Raw genomic sequence first — 19,932 nt, forward strand, 5'->3', positions numbered from 1 at the left:
AATAAGGCTGCAGGTCCAGATCATGTCAGCCCTAGAGTCCTGAAGGCCTGTGCAGAGCAACTCTGTGGGATTCTGCAGCACCTCTTCAACTTTAGCCTGGCCCAGAAGAAGGTTCCGGTGTTGTGGAAGACCTCCTGTCTTGTTCCGGAACCAAAGAAAACTCACCCATCAGTCCTCAATGACTATAGACCTGTTGCCCTGACATCTCACATCATGAAGGTCCTAGAGAGACTCCTGTTGGCCTACCTGAGTAAGCAAACAGTAAACAGGACCCCCTTCAGTTTGCTTATCGCTGTGGAGTTGGAGTTGAAGATGCCATCATACACCTGCTTCAACAAAGCCACTTTCATCTGGACAAAGCCAGTAGCACTGTGAGGATCATGTTCTTTGATTTCTCCAGTGCATTTAATACAATCCAACCTGATTTGCTTTGTCAGAAACTCCAGAAGACTCAGGTGGAGGCCTCAACAATCTCCTGGATCAAAGACTACCTGACAAACAGACCACAGTTTGTGAGACTGAAGGGTTGTGTGTCTAACCAGGTAGTCAGCAGCACAGGAGCACCACAGGGGACTGTACTCTCACCATTCCTCTTCACTCTGTACACCTCAGACTTCCAGTACAAGACAGACTCCTGTCATCTGCAGAAATACTCGGATGATTCTGCAGTCGTGGGGTGGATCAGAGATGGACAAGAAGCTGAGTACAGGAAGGTGGTGGACCGCTTTGTGGCATGGTGTGGAAACAATCATCTCATTTTGAACGTGACTAAAACAAAGGAGATGATTGTAGATTTTAAGAGAAACAGGAATAAGTCAAAAACTATTTCTATCATAGGAGAAGAAGTGGAGGTGGTGCAGGAGTATAAATACCTCGGTGTTCATCTGGACAACAGACTAAAGTGGAGATGCAACTGTGAAGCCATCTACAAGAAGGGACAGAGCAGACTGTACTTCTTGAGGAAGCTTAGGTCCTTTGGTGTTTGCAGCAAGATGCTGCATATCTTCTATAAGTCTGTTGTGGAAAGTGTGATCTCTTCTACCATCATCTCCTGGGGAAGCAGCATCAGAACCAGGGACTTAAAAAAGCTCAACAAGCTGATAGAAAAGGCTGGCTCTGTTCTGGGGACTCCTCTGGAACCTCTGGAGATCATTGTGGAAAGACGGATTCTTCATAAAATGAAGAACATTATGGAGAACCCTGAGCATCCTCTTCATTAGACTGTCCTACAACAACAGAGTGTCTTCAGTCAGAGGCTTCTTCAGATCTGCTGTAAGACGGAGCGCTACAGGAGATCCTTCCTGCCCACAGCCATCAGCATCTACAACGGCTCTTTGAAGAAACCTTCATAATATGAGCTACAACAACATTTAATTTCCCTTTGGGATTAATAAAGTATTTTTGAATTGAATTGATCTTGTCTAGAGTTTGTATTTATATACATATTATTTTGAGTTTTTCCAAATAAAATTTTTTGAAAGCATTTTACAGTCTGTACTATATTGTTTGTAATTTTGTTCACTTTTTATTCATGGTTATTTGTTTCTATTATTTATTTATCCTTCCTAATATCACCTTGCTAGAGGTGCACCTTTAATCTGTCCTGCTGATGAAACTATTTAAGTTCCAACTAGGAGGATGATGAAGTTTATCTTATCTATATTAATAATTGTATGATTGTTATAGAAGTTTATTTACTCGACTGTTTAGTGGGTGGATGCCTGCACCGTGGAGCTGGTAGCGTTTTATTACTTCACTGTTGTTCATTGTTCATAGAATATCTCTCCTTTCTCTCTGTCTTTCCAACATCTTCTCTGCTTAAGACACTCTTAGGCTCACTAAAAGTCCTCCTCACTATTCTTAACATCTCGCCTTAGGAGCTCTCTTAAGGCCTAAGATGCTTCATGAATAATTTTTATCTTAACGAGGGAAAATGCTAAGAAAAATCTTAGAATTAGAAAAGTTTTCTTAGAAAGACATTAGGAGCTACTTTTATTCTTTGTGAATATGGGACCAGATCTACCTAGGAAGCGCTCACAGATTGGAGAGTTGTATAAGCAGTGATTCGTGGTATTAATGGTCTACACAAGAAATTCATTAATTAAATGCTGCTGCTGAACTTAGCTGGGTGGCCTAAATAGTGGGGGGATAAGCAGTGTGAAGTCCACCCCTTATCACTTTCTAGGCTGCAAATAGAAAAATTAGGTCAAATTCCAATGTATGCCATACATTTTAGGACTAAAACATCGGAATAGAAAATGTAAAGGGTGCTGAATAACATAAATTCCCCCATAATATTAAGTTTTATATAACTTAAATGACAAAAACATAACAGCAGTTCTACATATAAACACACATTGTAGCTCTAAAAATCAATAATTTTGCCATTTTCCATCACTCTCATCTTATCAGGCACTGTGTTGACTATGTCAGTGTCTACGTATTGTTTATGTATTTTGACTGCTATACATAGGCTTTTAGGTAAACTATCTGTATTTTATGAACCCCAAGTAGTCAGCAGAAATCCTAAGGTACTATTTATATTATGTATTTTACTACATATGAGGTAAAGTCTCAAGATATCCTTCAGGCTCTTGTTTTAAAAAAAAAACTTAATACATCATTTACAGAGGCTGCTGTTTAGAATATCAGTCAGTCAGTCATTTTCTACCGCTTCTTCTATAGTGGGTTGCAGGGAAGCTGGTGCCTATCTCCAGCAATCTATGGGCAGGAGGCAGGGTACAACCTGGACAGGTCGACAGTCCATCGCAGGGCAAATGTATGTCAGTGTTTTTATTTTGCTTTGTTAAACATATTCAAATATATTCAACAGTCTAAAGCAATACCACCAAAATGTCAAACTAGGAACTTCATTTTGAGATCATAACCACATTCATTTATTTGAGCTGTGGAAACCGGAGAACTTATGAAGGGACAGGGATAACATGCAGACTCCATGCAGAAAGAGCACTGGCCTGGGGTCTTGCAATGTTCTATTCGTGCATGCATTAGTTCACTCCGAGTACTCCAGCTTCCTCCCATTGTCCAAAAATTTGACTGTTAGGTTATTTGGTCTCTGTTAACTGCACTTAGATATGAGGGTATGTGCAGGGTTGTTTGTCGTGTGTGTATTTGTGTTGCCCTGTGATGGACTGGCCACCTGTCCAGGGTGTACGCTGCCTCTCGCCCAGTGGCCGTTGGGCATGAGCTGTAACTTTGTACCACACACAGTGAGCAGGATGGTGTTTGGAATATATGACACAGAACCCATTTCGTATATATGAACCTACCATGAAAGACGGGAAAGCTAGAAAGGGTGGGAGAAAAAATCCAACAAAGAGTGACATCTTGAGGTCACCAAATCTCCATAGCAACCCTTAGATGCTATTTACCTGACAACTGGTTGTTTGGAAGTGATGCAAGAAAAAAGGTATTTTCTGTCCTACCACCACAAATGTAAACATGTGAAGTTTGTGTAACTTGACTAGGCTTTAACTTGATCTGTGTGCTTTAGTCAGATGAGACAAAGATTAAGCTTTTCAGCAACAACCCCCCACCATCAGATCCTCTGCCTGCACTAAAGATCTCCGAGGAAGATGTAAATAGGCTCTTTCAGCGCATGAAAACAAAGAAAGCTAGAGGACCTGATAACGTCTCCCCATCATGCCTGAAAGCCTGTGCAAATCAACTCGCTCCGATCTTCACGAGGATCTTCAACAAGTCACTGGAGAAATGTGAGGTCCCCTCCTGCCTCAAACGATCCACCATCATCCCGGTTCCCAAGAAACCCACCATCGTAGGATTAAATGACTACAGGCCTGTAGCCCTGACGTCTGTGATCATGAAATCCTTTGAGCGGCTGGTGTTGAAGCACCTGAAAGACATCACAGGCCCCTGCTGGACCCCCTGCAATTTGCTTACCGAGCAAACAGGTCGGCAGATGATGCTATTAACTTAGGTCTACACTTCATCCTGCAACACCTCGACTGTCCAGGGACGTATGCCAGGATCCTGTTTGTAGATTTCAGCTCGGCCTTCAACACCATCATACCAGACATCCTCCACCAGAAGCTCACACAGCTCAACGTCCCAGCCTCCACCTTTCAGTGGATCAACAGCTTCCTGACGGACCGACAGCAGCAGGTGAGACTGGGGAGCATCTTCTCCCGATCCAGATCAATAAGTACTGGTGCCCCCCAGGGGTGTCTTCTATCCCCACTCCTCTTCTCCCTGTACACAAATGACTGCACCTCATCAGACTCGTCCATGAAACTCCTTAAGTTTGCAGACGACACCACTATCATTGGACTGATCCAGGACGGTGATGAGTCTGCATACAGACAGCAAGTGGATCGGCTGGTACACTGGTGCGGTCAGAACTACCTTGAACTGAACCCACTCAAGACTGTGGAAATGGTGGTGGACCTTCAGAGAACACCACCCCCATACACCCCCCTCACCATCCTCAACAACACTGTATCGGCCGTGGACCACTTCAGGTTCTTAGGAACCACCATCTCTGAGGACCTGAGATGGTCTTCACACATAGATACTGTTCGAAAGAAGGCCCAGCAGAGACTGTACTTCCTGAGGCAACTCAAGAAGTTCAACCTTCCACATGAGCTGTTGGTCATCTTCTACACTGCCATCATTCAGTCTGTCCTGTCTTCATCCATCTCAGTGTGGTTTGGCTCATCCACCAAACAGGACAGGTCCAGACTGCAATGAATAATCAGGACTGCAGAGAGAATAATCAGAGCTGACCTTTCCTTCATCCAGGACTTATACAGGTCTAGGGTCAAGAAAAGAGCTGCTAAAATCTCTGCAGACCCCACACACCCTGCACATAAACTGTTTAGAGTTTTACCTTCAGGCCGCCGCTACAGAGCACTGTTCACTAAAACCAGCTGCCACAGAGACAGTTTCTTCCCCCAGGCTGTTTCTCTGATGAACATTCAATAGAGTACAGAACAACAGCATACAGATGTTGCAAGTGAACCTTTTTTATTGGATATATGTATATTGTACATTGTAAATTGTAAATTTGTATATTCTGTAATGCAAAAACAGAACAAAAGAGCAAAGTGTACCGGAAGCAAATTCCTTGTTTGTATGTACGAACTTGGCAATAAAGCTGATTCTGATTCTGATTCTGAACAAACACTTCAGGTGGGTTTGGAACAAAGCAAAAGATTAATATGAGGAAAAACTCCACATGCTCGCTGGTGAGTACGGAGGAGGATTTGTGACGCTGTGGGCCTGTTTTCATGACCACATGAACTTTGAAGGGCTCTACCAGTAAACTGAAAATGTGTCATGACTGGGTTCAAAACATGCAACCAATTCAAAAGAGAAATGGTGAGACAGCTAGAAATAATGGAATTCCACTCCAAAACAGATTTGCTCCACTACAGAATGAAAACCAGGAAAATGATCCATCTTCTGAGAACAATAAAAGGTTTGAGAACCTTCATTCTAAACAGTCTTCTCCTAAGCTGCCAGAGAAAAAGCGCCCCACCAGACCAAGAACCCTAATAGTGGGCAACAAAGCTGTGGATGGGATTAAAAACTTCTGCAACAAGAGAAACACAGAAGTTATGATTGGTACCAGTAGTGTGGTATCCGGTATCTCAGAGAATATTCTGGTAATCACAGAAAAGCTCCTGTCTCTAGAAAACCTTATTATACACTGTGGAGCCATGGATGACGTGGCCGAGAAAAAATCAGAAAAACTGAAGGAGGATTTCACTCGTCTTCTGAATGTTGTTGGAGGTCTCAATATCAAGGTGTTTCTCAGCGGACCCTTTGCGCTGATTTTCTGTGGAGATGAGATTTTTCCAGACTTCTGATGATTAATAAGTGGTTGAAAAAAACATGTGCTACTACATCTGTGAACTTCATCGACAACAAAAAAGACAACTCTTCAAGCAAGATGGTTTCTGTTTGAACAAGCCAGGAGCCAGACGTCTCACATCTAAACTCTTCTATTCAGTAAATAATCCGCCATCAGCTTCGACCTTCAGCAGAGAACATGGAGTATCAACAACAATGATAATGCTGCCTCCAACAGCTTCAGCAGAAACAATCAGCCAGTTGGCTGAGAAAGAGATTTCATCACAAAAGGTCTCCCCATCGAAATCCACAGGAGAAGTGGACCCCCCCGTTATACCCCCATCCCCCCAAACCCAGACCGACACCCCCGGTAAACCCCCCTCACCCCAGACCCCGACCCAAACCGCACAGAACTCTCCCATCTCCCCACTGAGCCCGCTTTTTGCTTTACTGGATTCTGATAACATGAAAGGAGCTCTTAAGATCGGGACCCAAATGGCTCTGACATCTTCTCCATTCAACACCCCCCATGGCCGAGGCCCTGCTACTAAACCAACATCTTTCAAATGCTGCAGACCTCCACCACCTTCTAATCTATCTCCTCCTAATCAGGACCTTCAAATCCCTTCTCTGTGATGCAGTCTGGGCCCCAGTGCTAACTCTATCAGAAATGAGCATGTCCAGGAAGAACTTGGGCCCCTAATAGGAGATAGTTGTAAAATCTCTGTGCTTATACATGCCAGAAAGAACAAAGCCAAAAGGATAAGAGACAGTAATAAACAATCAAAAAAAGCCATAAACTGTCAGGTACAACCAGACACACAGTTAATATCAGCAACTAAGTCATATAAACTGACTTTATTGAACATTAGATCTCTGTCAGGTAAATCATTTTTAATCAATGACTTCATTACTGACCACAATCTTGATGTTATGTTTTTAACAGAAACATGGTTACATGAATTTAATGAAGCTCCCATTCTGATAGAGTCGACGCCTCCGAACTACAATTTTCTTTGTGAAAGCAGACAGCAAAGAATAGGTGGAGGGGTGGCCACTTTGTTTAAAGATTTATTAGTGTAAAAATTTATTTCTGGGCAAATTTCACTCTTTTGAATATTTGGCTCTCCAGGTAAAGAGCCCGGTCCGAACCATGTTCTTGAATGTTTACAGGCCTCCTGAGTCCAAAACAAACTTTATCAGTGATTTTAATGAGCTTTTATCTGTGATATGTGTTGATTATGACTGTTTAATTATTGTGGGAGACTTCAACATTCACTTGGACAATCCTGAAGACAGAAGTACAATAGATCTATGTGACACTCTTAGAAACTTTGGTTTGACTCAACATGTTAAACAACATGTTAAACAGCAAATGCACAAACAGGGACATATTTTGGACTTGATCATCACTAAGGGTCTAAACATTTCCAAGGTGTCTGTAACTGATGTTGCTCTATCTGATCACTTTTCTGTTATTTTTGAAAGCATCATCTGCAATGGCTCAGTTTGCCAAAGAGACATGATAAGAAAACGCTACTTTAAGGACAGTGCTGCTGAAACCTTTAACCAGATTTACTCTTCTACCTCCACTTTGCCCTGTAACACTGTAGATGAGCTGGTAGATAACTTTCATTCTAAAATCTCAGACATCATTGATTCAATTGCTCCAATTAAAGTAAATGTCGTTTCTGGGAGGAAAATGTCTCCGTGGAGAAGTGCTCCACCAGTCAGAAGTGAAAAAAAGTCGAAAAGCTGAACACAGGTGGCAAAAGACTGGACTCCAGGTTCACTATATTATCTATGAAGAGAGACTATACAGGTATAACCTACAACTGAACAATGCAAGGGAATCTTTCTTTTCTGAGATCATCAGCAAAAACATTAACAATGCTCGTGCATTATTTGTCACGGTCAACAGGTTAACAAACCCTCTTGTTACTGTAGCATCTGAACTCCACTCTATCAGGGCCTGCAATGAATTTGCTAAATTCTTTACTGAAAAAACCCAAAAGATCACAGGGGCAATCGTACAGCACATCCACATCAACTCCAGTACCAATGCTGTCTCCAACTAGAACTGATTTTGACAAAATTTCCCAATTTCACCAAATAAACTACAAAAACTTAGAAGAAATTATACACCAACTAAGCTCTTCTTCCTGCTGTCTCGATCTTTTACCCACAGCTTTCCTTAAGAAAGCTTTGCCCATAATAACATCTGATTTAACACAAATAATAAACACATCCCTTTTGTCAAGTGTTTTCCCCCAGGCCCTAAAAACAGCATTTATCAAACCTCTATTGAAAAAGAGCAATTTGGGCAAGCTGCTACTACAGAACTACAGGCCTATATCAAACCTCCCCTTCATCAGTAAGATTACTGAAAAAGCTGCTTCAACAGTTAAACAACTTCCTAACAATGACCAACCGCTTCGATGTCTTCCAGTCAGGCTTCCATGCTCACCACAGTACAGAGACTGCTCTTGTCAAAGTGTTCAATGACATCCGTATAAATGCAGACTGTGGAAGAACCACAGTGCTGGTATTATTGGACCTTAGTGCAGCATTCGACACTGTTGATCACTCCATTTTATTAGAGCGCCTGGAAAACTGGGTCGGCCTTTCTGTTACAGCACTCAACTGGTTTAAAACCTACTTGAAGGACAGGGACTTTTTTGTGTCAGTAGGTAACTTTACATCAGAGAGCACAAAAATCACATGTGGATTTCCCCAAGGGTCCATCTTAGGGCCCCTCCTATCAGTATCTACATGCTCCCCCTAACTCAGATTTTAATAAACAACAACGTAAGTTATCATAACTATGCAGACGAGACACAGCTATACGTTACGATGTCACCAGGTGACCATGAACCCATTCAAGCGCTGGGTAAATGCTTAGAAGAAATCAATGCATGGATGGGCCTAAATTTTCTTCAGCTGAATCAAAACAAAACTGAAGTAATAATCTTTGGACCAAAGGAAGAGCATTTAAAAGTTAACACACAGCTTCAGTTAATACAGCTAGAAACCACCAGTCAGGCTTGAAACCTGGGTGTAGTGATGGACTCAGACCTGAACCTTCAGAGGCACATAGACAGTAACAAGGTCGGCCTTCTATCACCTAAAGAACATCTCCAGGATTAAAGGACTAATGTCTCAGCAGGACCTTGAAAAACTAATTCATGCGTTCATCTTTAGTAGAATTGATTACTGCAACGGTGTCTTCACAGGCCTGCCTAAAAAGTCGATCAGACAGCTACAGTTGATCCAGAACGCTGCTGCCCGCGTCCTCACTAGAACTAAGAAAGTGGAGCAGATCACCCCGGTTCTAAAGTCCCTACACTGGTTCCCTGTAGCTCAGAGAATAGACTTTAAAATACTTCTGTTAGTCTATAAATCACTGAATGGTTTAGCACCAAAATACATTACAGACTTGTTGTCAGTGTATCAACCACCCAGACCTCTCAGGTCTTCTGGCTCAAATCTACTCCGCATACACAGAACCAGAACCAAACATGGAGAAGCAGCTTTTAGTTCTTATGCTCCACTAATCCGGAATAAACTCCCAGAAAACTGTAAAAGTGTCAAAACCCTAAACTGCTTTAAATCAAGATTAAAAACTTATTTGTTTAGAGTGGCCTTTGACTGGGCCATCTAAGCATAATTAGTTACGTTTTCAGTCCAATTTTCCTTTCATTTTCTTGTCCATCATTCTATTCTCTTTATTTTATTTAACTTTTTTAAATTACCTCTGTTGTTTGATTTTATCATTTGATTTGTTTTTCTGTGTCTGTATCTGTGTTTATTTTTTGCTTTGTGATTGTATTGTAATTGTATGTACAGCGCTTTGAGTGTCTCGTTGCTGAAAAGAGCTATATAAATAAACTTACCTTACCTTAACACAAAGGATCGACCTTCTCCTGTGGAGATTTCAAATCTAAATCTTCTAGAAAGCCTATGGGGTGAGCTGAAGAGAAGATATAATAAGAGAGGACCCGGGACTCTGGACGATCTAAAGAGATTGTTGCAGAGGAAAATAATGTCTCTCTGTATATTGCACACGTTAAATGTTACAACAGAGCCCTAAGAGCTATCCTGCTGGAAAAAGTGGGTTGTGCAAAATATTAAAAGCAGGGATACAACGAACTGCGCTGCTGGTGATTTTGTTCAAAACAATTATTTCTTAACATATGATTCTCTTTCCTCACTAAATGCATGTTTTCACATTGAAGGTTGTATTTCTCTCCATTTATCCGTGCGAGATTATACTACCAGGGGTAAAAATAACCGCGCCCTGCTCTGTAAACTAAAATAACATGAGAGAGAAACATTTAGCCCCTAAAGTCAACAAATGAATATTAAAAAGCTGAAGACAAGCAAAAGGTTCTCTGTGCAATTTTGGTTCTGCAGCTTGGGATAACTCTACAGTGAACATCTGCTGCTGTGTCCTCTTTTCAAGGAGCCTACTTGCTGGCCCAGAAACTGATCAGACATCTGCACACCGGCTACTCACAGAGGCATCTGCCTGTGTCAGCAGAGCAAGCAGAGGACCTCTACAGTGTCCTGTAAAAAATGAGTCGGCTCCATCATTTTAAATCAAAAGGCAGATTTTAGTTTGGATAGGAGTATATAGCGTCATGAAAAATTTGTAGTAGATTTGAAACAATGTTTCAGAGTGCTTCTCTGTTCATGAACTCAATGAATGAATAAAAATGACACCCAGCACTGCAGCACTATTTAAAAACACAGAAGGTAAAGAACAGCAAAGCTCAAAATGGATCAAAACTGTTTAAAATGTAAAAGTAAATGGTGAATATTTGAATAACAATTATGTAAATACACATAATGAGGATTTTTCTCATACAGATTTCTTCTGCTTTTGTTTTTGTCACAGTGAAATTATTCAGATAATTAAACAACTTTTAATATCTGACAAAGATAACCTGAGTAAAAACAGCATTTTTCAAATGATGGTTTCATTTGTTGAGGAAAGAAAGGCTATCCAAACTAATCTGGCCCAGTTAAATGAGGAATTAACTGCGATTAACCACAGTTGATTATTACTGCACGACCTTTAGAATCAAGAAAGCACTGAACTAGAACCTATGTGACAACATGAAGTGGGCTAAAAGATCACATTTTGCCCCAATCTGAAGAACTTTAACTACTAATGTGTCATGTTCTACCTGTATTAAGAGTTTTTGTTTCCTTATTCTCCTATTAATGTTCTCTTTTTTGCTGTTATTTGTTGTAATTATGTGCATTGATATTTGTTTAGATTTCCTCCTTGTTGTTTATGTTCTTCAATTGCTGTCATCTTCATTTATTATAGTTCAGGTTCATGATTCATTCTTGTGTTTAGATGTTTCTGTTACTTCCCTGGATTCCCTGCTCATCTGTGTTAATTAGCCTCCTTCCTTCTATTGCCCTGCAGTCTCCCTTTCACCAGCTGCTCCATATTTCTCCTCATTCGCCCCCCTTGTTCACTGGACCGTTCTCCACCCTGCCTCCGTATTTATACCCTCTGGTTTTTATTGCTCACCACTGGTTCCTACTGTTTACTACCAACTCTGTCTCCCTCTGTAACCCTACCTGCATTCCAAGTCCTGCATCACCCTGTGAGTCTGCCTGTTTGTTAAATTAAAGACTATTCTACTCACCATGTGGCTTCCACGACAGTGTGCACATTGGTCCACCATCAAATCAGAACTTATGACAAATAAGCAACAAATTTAATTACATCTATTAGGGTGGAAAGCATTACAAAGCCATTTCTAAGGCCATGGGACTCCGGTGAACCACCAATGGAGTAAACATGGAACAGTGGTGAATCTTCACAAAAGTAGAGCTCTGACAAACCTACTCAAAGAAAGCATCAACAACTGATCTCGGAGATCACAAAAGAACACAGAACAACATCTAAACATCTAAAGCAATGTGTATAAATGATGACCTCACTTACCTCACATAAGGTCGGTGTTGATTATTAAACACTAAGTAAGAGAATGGCCAAAAATGGTACTATGGAAGAATTTCATGACAATCGACTGTTGACAAAAAACAATATAAAGGTGAATCTCATATTTTGCAAAAACATCTTGATGATTCCCAACACTTTTGGCAAAAATGCTCTGTGGGCTCAGCCAAGAATGGAATTTTTTGGTAGCTGTGCTTCCTGGTGCAAAACTAACTCAGCAAACATGGTGTCGGCAGTGTGATGGTCAGGGGCTGCTTTGTTGCTTCAGGACCCCCATGACTTGCCATAATGGCCGTTGAATCCTGAAGGAGAATGTCCGGCCATCAGTTGGACGTTTAGTTTAAACAGAATTCATTTATACAGCAGGACAGGAATGCAAAGCACACCAGCATGTCTGTTTCTGAAAATAAAGGTAATGGAGTGGCCCAGTCAAAGTCCTCAAAAACAAAGAAATTCATTCTCAAAAACAATGAGGCAGAATTAAAGCAATTGTGCAAAAAAAGAGTGGGCCATAATTCTCCTACTGGAGTGTTTGCTGCTGAAAAGCAAAACTTTAATCTTATCTGACCAAAGCAAACAGATCTAGTTAAAGTCCCAGTGGTATTTAGGAAGCTGCAGGTGTTTACATTACCATCTAATGGGTGAGTTTTGGAGATTTTGTTACCTCTCGTACTGCCCTGCACTTTAATGTTTCCCCTTAAGTTCCTCTTTATACTGGAGAGTATTTGATGTAAATACTTGTTTGATGTTGTGAAAGGAAGGAAGTGTAGTTTGCTTATAACAACCTTCTGGGACTGACCTTTGTTGTTAAAGGGTGGCTGTTACTATGGATACACGAGGGAATCAAATGGAGCCCACTCGCTCCTCTTCTCACCTGATGACGAACGTGCGGATGATGACACAGATCACAGCGGGGGAGTAACAGAAATCAGCGAGTGTTTAACAGGAGAACGAGTGGGCATCAGCTTTAGTATCAATCTCCATCCTCCTCATTAACTTTTGATTCAGGTTTCTTCCTTGTGCCATGCTTACTTTATTTCTCTTTCCCGTTACTTTTACCACGACTCACAATTTACCACAATTACCCAAGAAAATCAACAGTTAGAACATTTGGTCTACTTAATGCTTGCTTTGACGAAAATAGAAACTTTCTATCTGTTGCCACATTATCTCATTAAGTTTCCTACAAAGAAAGTTTGTTTTTGTGATGGACAGAATTAAACATAATAGAAGTTGAGGACTCTGCAATGTAAAGCTAGGTTGAAGTAACTTCTTAGAGGGATGTCAAAGTCCATTTTAAGTCCCTTCTATTTTATAAATTATAGGAGGGATTTCATTCAGAAGACCAATTTGAATTCGTTTCATAGTTGCGTACATAAAGGAGACAGCAGCCTCTCCATTCAAACACACCAGTCTTTATGAATAATACATGATTAGTGCATGATTACAAAGCAGCACAGCAGTCTGATATTCCAGGTTACCACAAATCCAGGCCATTTTAATTCCCTAAACTGAAGAAGGGCACAGTGGCTCAAATCCCAGCAACAGATCGTTTAAAGTCAAAGCGATTCTTCTACTTGATGTTAAATGAGGGTGCAGTTTTACGTCATGAAATGATGGATTGAGGTCAGAAAAAAAAGATACTCTGCAACTATGGACGAATTTCCTCAGGCTTCTTCTAATGTCAAGACTAAGACTGTGAGGCAGCTGATGCCATGCCCTGGTTTCCTGTTTGCAGATCATTCCAAACTTGTACAGTAAAAACATCACGTGCGTTTTAAATACATCTCACTCCATTTCACTTTTGTGCCTCTTCACTCTAAAGGCTTCCTATCTAAGGAAATGGCAGTGTTTTCTCATTAAAAACAATCGTTTTTAGATAGTTGCTTCACACATACATTGTTGCTTCACTGATAACCTTACTTCTTCAGTTGTTAAAATCTACATTGCAATAATTTGCACAAGTTTTTCTGCATTAGTTCAAGCAGGACAATAGATGAAAATATTCAGAACAAACTCAAACTTGCTGCCTTTTTACTTTACAGGTGAGATTTAAATGGGGTAAAACCCGCTAATTTTATTAAGACAGAAACTTTCCAAGGGCATTTATGGGAAAAGAAAACTGGAATTTACAATAAATATTACAGCTTTTTGAAACAACTCAGAATAGACTAAAATGGATATCAGCAGGTCAAAGTATTTGCCACTGGGGGGCGTGGCGCCTGGCGTAGCTGTAGATCGTGCGACCCATATACAGAGGCTTCAGTCCTCGATGCAGCTGACCCGGGTTTGAGTCATAACTCCGGAGACCTACATGTCTTGCCCCTCTCTCCATCCAACTTCCTGTGTGCCTACTTTGAAAAAATAACAAAAATAAAGGCCACTAGTGCTGCGTGTGTAACAGAAGACAAATTACTTGTTTGTGCACACAATCTTGGCCAATAAAGCTCATCCTGAAATGAAACTCTTCTTACTGTCCCAAACCAACCACTGACTTTTACCCAAATCCTGTTCTTATTGCAGAGAATAGACTAAATTCTTTCTTTTGTCGAGCCCAAAATAATTTCCAAACCGGACGCCCTACATTTAATAAGGCAAATGTGCAAAACCATTTTAAAGCTTTGGATCTATTCTGATTTACACATGCCTTTCCTACAATTAAAATCAGTTTGATTGATTAAAAGATGGCACGTTTAGTCTATTGTTGAGCAGGTAAAAAAAACACACAATGAAATCAAATTTTTTGTGACTAGTGACCATTGGCTTAACATGTATTTATTTATATGTTTCTGTTACATTCGGGTACAAAATGGGTGATTTTATTTAGTACATAACCACAGTAAACAATCAGGGAGGAATGTCCTACTGCTCAGGGTGAATTTCCCATTAAGCTCCCACTTATGGTTCATTCAGGTCAGCTCTCATTCAGCTCACTTCACCACAGACGCTTGTGGTGCATGCTGTCCTCTCGGCCTGACTGCAGCTGACAACGATGTTTTTTTTTATTTTTATGGAACAATGAAAATATACTACATTTTCTGACTTTTCTGGAAATAAAGCCTTAAATTGTTGAAAATGTGAAAAGAAATTGTTATGAAAATAAGAAATCAGCAATGTGCTCTAGAATGCAGCTTAAATGGATCCTTTATAATGAAGAGAAATACAAACAGGCAGCTACTAATACTGAAGAGACTAGTGTTAAACACTTTGTAAATAGCTGACCATAATGCACCCTTCTCAGGGGTGTGTCCTGATCGGGTCCACTGATAACCTTGAGGTGGCACAGGAGCCAGAGCAAAGGAGATTTATTACGCTGCTGTGATACATTTAGGTGGGAGGAGCAAAGTGTGAATGATGGGCACTTAGAAGAGGCAAATTACACAATTCAAATAAGCCAAAAAATAATTACTCAAATGATGCCCCCCTATATCCCCACCCACCCCCTGTTTCCCACCCCAACCAAACACACCACTGCACCACTCTAATGAGACTCAGCACCCTACCTGTCTCAGAATGAAGCTTGTGGATGTGGTGCTGCCATCGGACCTCTTCAGGCGACTGCGTCTGGAGTATGTTCCTCTGTTGCCCTGGTGATGCCAAAAACCATACAAAACATTTAGACACTGTTTTATTGACACACAAAATATGTGTTTTACAGACTCAGCACCTGGTAGACGTACAACATAAGAGAAATGTCTCACTTTTGTGTTTTAATATGTTACAAATAGTCTGCTGCATGAGATATGGGACAACTCAGTGAAGATACATCTGAACAATTTAACAACCAGTGAAAGGAGTAATCATTGAATCTGAATTTCTGTTAATGAACAGGTTCTGATCTGTTTGGCCTGTCTTCTGCTTTCTCTTCTCCCATAGAAACTGAAGGGCACCTTCTCCTTAGCAACCCCATTAACACCAACTACTCACCTCCAGGGGTTGAAGAGCCTCTTGCCTCCATCTATTCTTTCCTCTGCAGTGACCTGATATATGAAGTCTGTCCTCACTGCTCAATCAGCCAGACTATAAGTTACTGCAATTACAACTTCAGGTCTTTTCAGGTATGTCTCTACCAGGTTTGCACATCTAGAGACTGACATTTTTGCCCATTCTTCTTCGATGAACACCTCAAACTCAGTCAGATTGGATGGGCAGTATCGATGAACTGCAGTTTTCAAGTCTTGCCTCATTAGGATTTTGGTCTGCGCTTTGATTGAGTCATTATAACACACAAATAAGTTTTTATCAAAACCATACCATTGTAGCTCTGGCTGTATGTTTAGAGCTTTCCCATTCCTGCTAAATAAAATCATCCCCACAGCATGATACTGCCACCACCATGTTACATGCTGTAGGTAGTGAATTCAGGGTGATGTGCTGAGTAAGTGTTTCTCCATATACAGGTCCTTCTCAAAATATTAGCATATTGTGATAAAGTTCATTATTTTCCATAATGTCATGATGAAAATTTAACATTCATATATTTTAGATTCATTTCACACTAACTGAAATATTTCAGGTCTTTTATTGTCTTAATACGGATGATTTTGGCATACAGCTCATGAAAACCCAAAATTCCTATCTCACAAAATTAGCATATCATTAAAAGGGTCTCTAAACGAGCTATGAACCTAATCATCTGAATCAACGAATTAACTCTAAACACCTGCAAAAGATTCCTGAGGCCTTTAAAACTCCCAGCCTGGTTCATCACTCAAAACCCCAATCATGGGTAAGACTGCCGACCTGACTGCTGTCCAGAAGGCCACTATTGACACCCTCAAGCAAGAGGGTAAGACACAGAAAGAAATTTCTGAATGAATAGGCTGTTCCCAGAGTGCTGTATCAAGGCACCTCAGTGGGAAGTCTGTGGGAAGGAAAAAGTGTGGCAGAAAACGCTGCACAACGAGAAGAGGTGACCGGACCCTGAGGAAGATTGTGGAGAAGGACCGATTCCAGACCTTGGGGGACCTGCGGAAGCAGTGGACTGAGTCTGGAGTAGAAACATCCAGAGCCACCGTGCACAGGCGTGTGCAGGAAATGGGCAACAGGTGCCGCATTCCCCAGGTCAAGCTACTTTTGAACCAGAAACAGCGGCAGAAGCGCCTGACCTGGGCTACAGAGAAGCAGCGCTGGACTGTTGCTCAGTGGTCCAAAGTACTTTTTTCGGATGAAAGCAAATTCTGCATGTCATTCGGAAATCAAGGTGCCAGAGTCTGGAGGAAGACTGGGGAGAAGGAAATGCCAAAATGCCAGAAGTCCAGTGTCAAGTACCCACAGTCAGTGATGGTCTGGGGTGCCGTGTCAGCTGCTGGTGTTGGTCCACTGTGTTTTATCAAGGGCAGGGTCAATGCAGCTAGCTATCAGGAGATTTTGGAGCACTTTATGCTTCCATCTGCTGAAAAGCTTTATGGAGATAAAGATTTCATTTTTCAGCACGACCTGGCACCTGCTCACAGTGCCAAAACCACTGGTAAATGGTTTACTGACCATGGTATCACTGTGCTCAATTGGCCTGCCAACTCTCCTGACCTGAACCCCATAGAGAATCTGTGGGATATTGTGAAGAGAACGTTGAGAGACTCAAGACCCAACACTCTGGATGAGCTAAAGGCCGCTATTGAAGCATCCTGGGCCTCCATAAGACCTCAGCAGTGCCACAGGCTGATTGCCTCCATGTCACGCCGCATTGAAGCAGTCATTTCTGCCAAAGGATTCCCGACCAAGTATTGAGTGCATAACTGTACATGATTATTTGAAGGTTGACGTTTTTTGTATTAAAAACACTTTTCTTTTATTGGTCGGATGAAATATGCTAATTTTGTGAGATAGGAATTTTGGGTTTTTATGAGCTGTGTGCCAAAATCATCCGTATTAAGACAATAAAAGACCTGAAATATTTCAGTTAGTGTGCAATGAATCTAAAATATATGAATGTTAAATTTTCATCATGACATTATGGAAAATAATTAACTTTATCACAATATGCTAATATTTTGAGAAGGACCTGTATTACATTTTGCATGAAGGACAGGAAGTTTTGTTTTGCTCCAGTCTGACCAGGGCACATTCTTTCACCTTTTATTGCTTTCTTTTAACAATGGCTATCTTCTTAACACTGTTTCCAAATCGGCAGATTTACAGAGTGTATGACTAGTAGCTGTTCAGATCGTCCCACCTTAGTGGTGGATCTCTGCAGCTCCTCCAGAGTTACCACGGACCTCTTGGCTGCTTCTTTGATTGTTCACCACTTTATGTTGGCCCTTACATAAAATCCAATAAATTGTTTGTAGTTGTGATGTTACAGAACATGAAAAAGATGGAGAAACTATACTGTCACTGACCTACTTTCTTTCATAGGCAGTTAGTTCAGGTTTGATGAGGTAATGGCTTAGAGGAAAGGAGGGGGGCTTCACTTCTCAGCTCTTCTAACTCTGCCTGTGTGTGGCATCCTGTCCCCTGGTGACTGGAAAGAGCATCTGGACGCTTTCAGATTTTCTGATGCTCAATCTGCACCCCAAGCTGTGCAAGGATCTCAAGAGGGGATTTGAGCAAAGCTCCAATAAAACTTAAATAGCTCAGAACAAAGGAGCAATCCCAACATTTAACCAGCGTTTTGTCATGACGGAGGCTGAAAGAACAGCCTGCTCTGCTTAGGTTGATCCCAAATGTACCAGTTATGATCGGTTGCAGGTTTTCTATTTTATACCATTTATTATTAAAACATAATACACAACTGCATTAATAATAGCTGAATACACAATATTGGGAGTGAAGTCCTATTTATATCCGATCAACACACTGAATAAGGATGCCCAATTGACAAACCAGTCCAAAATGTAGCTTACATAAAGAGCTAGTCATTATTAATTTTGTTTTACTTGTTTTGTGAAATGCTATTTTTGAGCTTTTTCAGATCTGGGAGAGAGCAACTAAAAAAGCAAACTGTGCTGAGATGTAAAAAGCGATCTGAACCACCTCATATAATGAGTTCCATCAGGAAAGGTTTAATAATTGAGGACCCAATTTCCTTTCTTTCTTCATACATGAAACCCTCTCACACACACCCCATGATGTGCTCCTCTCCCTGACTGATGACACCTCAGGGAGATGTTCGGAGTGATGAAGAATGGATCTGTAGTTACACTGAGAGCAGAGTAAATGACTTCAGATTCTGTGGGGGTTCGTGTTTGTCTTTAATTACTAAATTCAGTGTCAGGTACAGTTTTAAAAGCCGGGCTTTTTATTTAATAATCCAAACTTCAAGGGACTTCTGAAGACATGACTTCCTGCTCTAATTGATTAAATATGTGCAAAAGATGATATGATGTTTTTTAGGGGGGGGGGGGGGGGGGGGGGGGGGGGCGGTTCTCCTCCTACCTGGAATACAGGCTTCTGTAGCCCGTCTCGGGTGTAGATGTGCCGGGACATCTCAGCCAACTCGTCTGTCCAAGGCGGAGGCTGTCGCTCCGCGCCGCTCCACTGGAACTGCCGCTGCTCCTCCGGCGGCGGCGGCGGCGGGGGGCAGTGCGCAGCCGGCTCCAGCTTTACGTCGCTTCTCGCCAGCAGAAAAGAGGAGAGCAAGTGCTGAACGCTCAGGTGGATCCCACACTGCAGCAGAACTGGCATCAGAGAGCCTTTTAACCCTCCTCCTCTTCCTCCACTCACATCACAAGCTGTGCTGCGTTCACGTTCAAAGGACAGCTTCAGGATTTCAGACACTCGGCACAAAATAAAAACGCACTGGAATGGAAAATACTACATATGATTAGTTACAGCAGTCAAAAAATTAAAATTTATTGAAAACAGAGGCTTCCTAAGGCAGGTCAGATATCTAAACTATTGACCTTTATATATTTTTCTTTGTGGACAATCTACACAGCGACGGCCACCAACAAATAGGTGTTGGAGCAACACTTGGTACCATGTGAGCTGTGGAGAATATGATCTTAACCTCAAGTGGCGGTTCTTTCATGAATACCGCCCTGCGCGAGCCCCTCCTCCTGTGCTCAATGCCTAATGCATATAGGGTTTAAAACAACAGAACAGGACTATAAGACATTTAACACATTTTCTCTTAAAAATTAATCCGAATTTTGTTTCAAATAGTCTGTAATCACTGC

The 19,932-nt window shown here is 41.3% G+C and overlaps 1 protein-coding gene across 2 annotated transcripts in view; it reads right to left on the reverse strand.

The window, feature by feature from the left end:
• cacnb4a (calcium channel, voltage-dependent, beta 4a subunit) overlaps window positions 1-19,502 on the reverse strand; it is a 73,992-nt gene extending 54,490 nt beyond the window's left edge. For both annotated transcript variants that reach the window (XM_047370642.1, XM_047370640.1), the window contains exons 1-2: window positions 19,190-19,502; window positions 15,316-15,399 (exon numbers count right to left, since the gene is read on the reverse strand). In XM_047370642.1, the coding sequence (XP_047226598.1) occupies window positions 15,316-15,399; window positions 19,190-19,438 (333 nt within the window). In that variant the 5' untranslated portion in view covers window positions 19,439-19,502. The remainder of the gene's footprint in view (window positions 1-15,315; window positions 15,400-19,189) is intronic.
• Between the last annotated feature and the right edge of the window lie 430 nt (window positions 19,503-19,932).

The sequence above is a fragment of the Girardinichthys multiradiatus genome, chromosome 7 (assembly GCF_021462225.1).
Source record: "Girardinichthys multiradiatus isolate DD_20200921_A chromosome 7, DD_fGirMul_XY1, whole genome shotgun sequence".
NCBI classification, from domain to species: Eukaryota; Metazoa; Chordata; class Actinopteri; order Cyprinodontiformes; family Goodeidae; genus Girardinichthys; species Girardinichthys multiradiatus.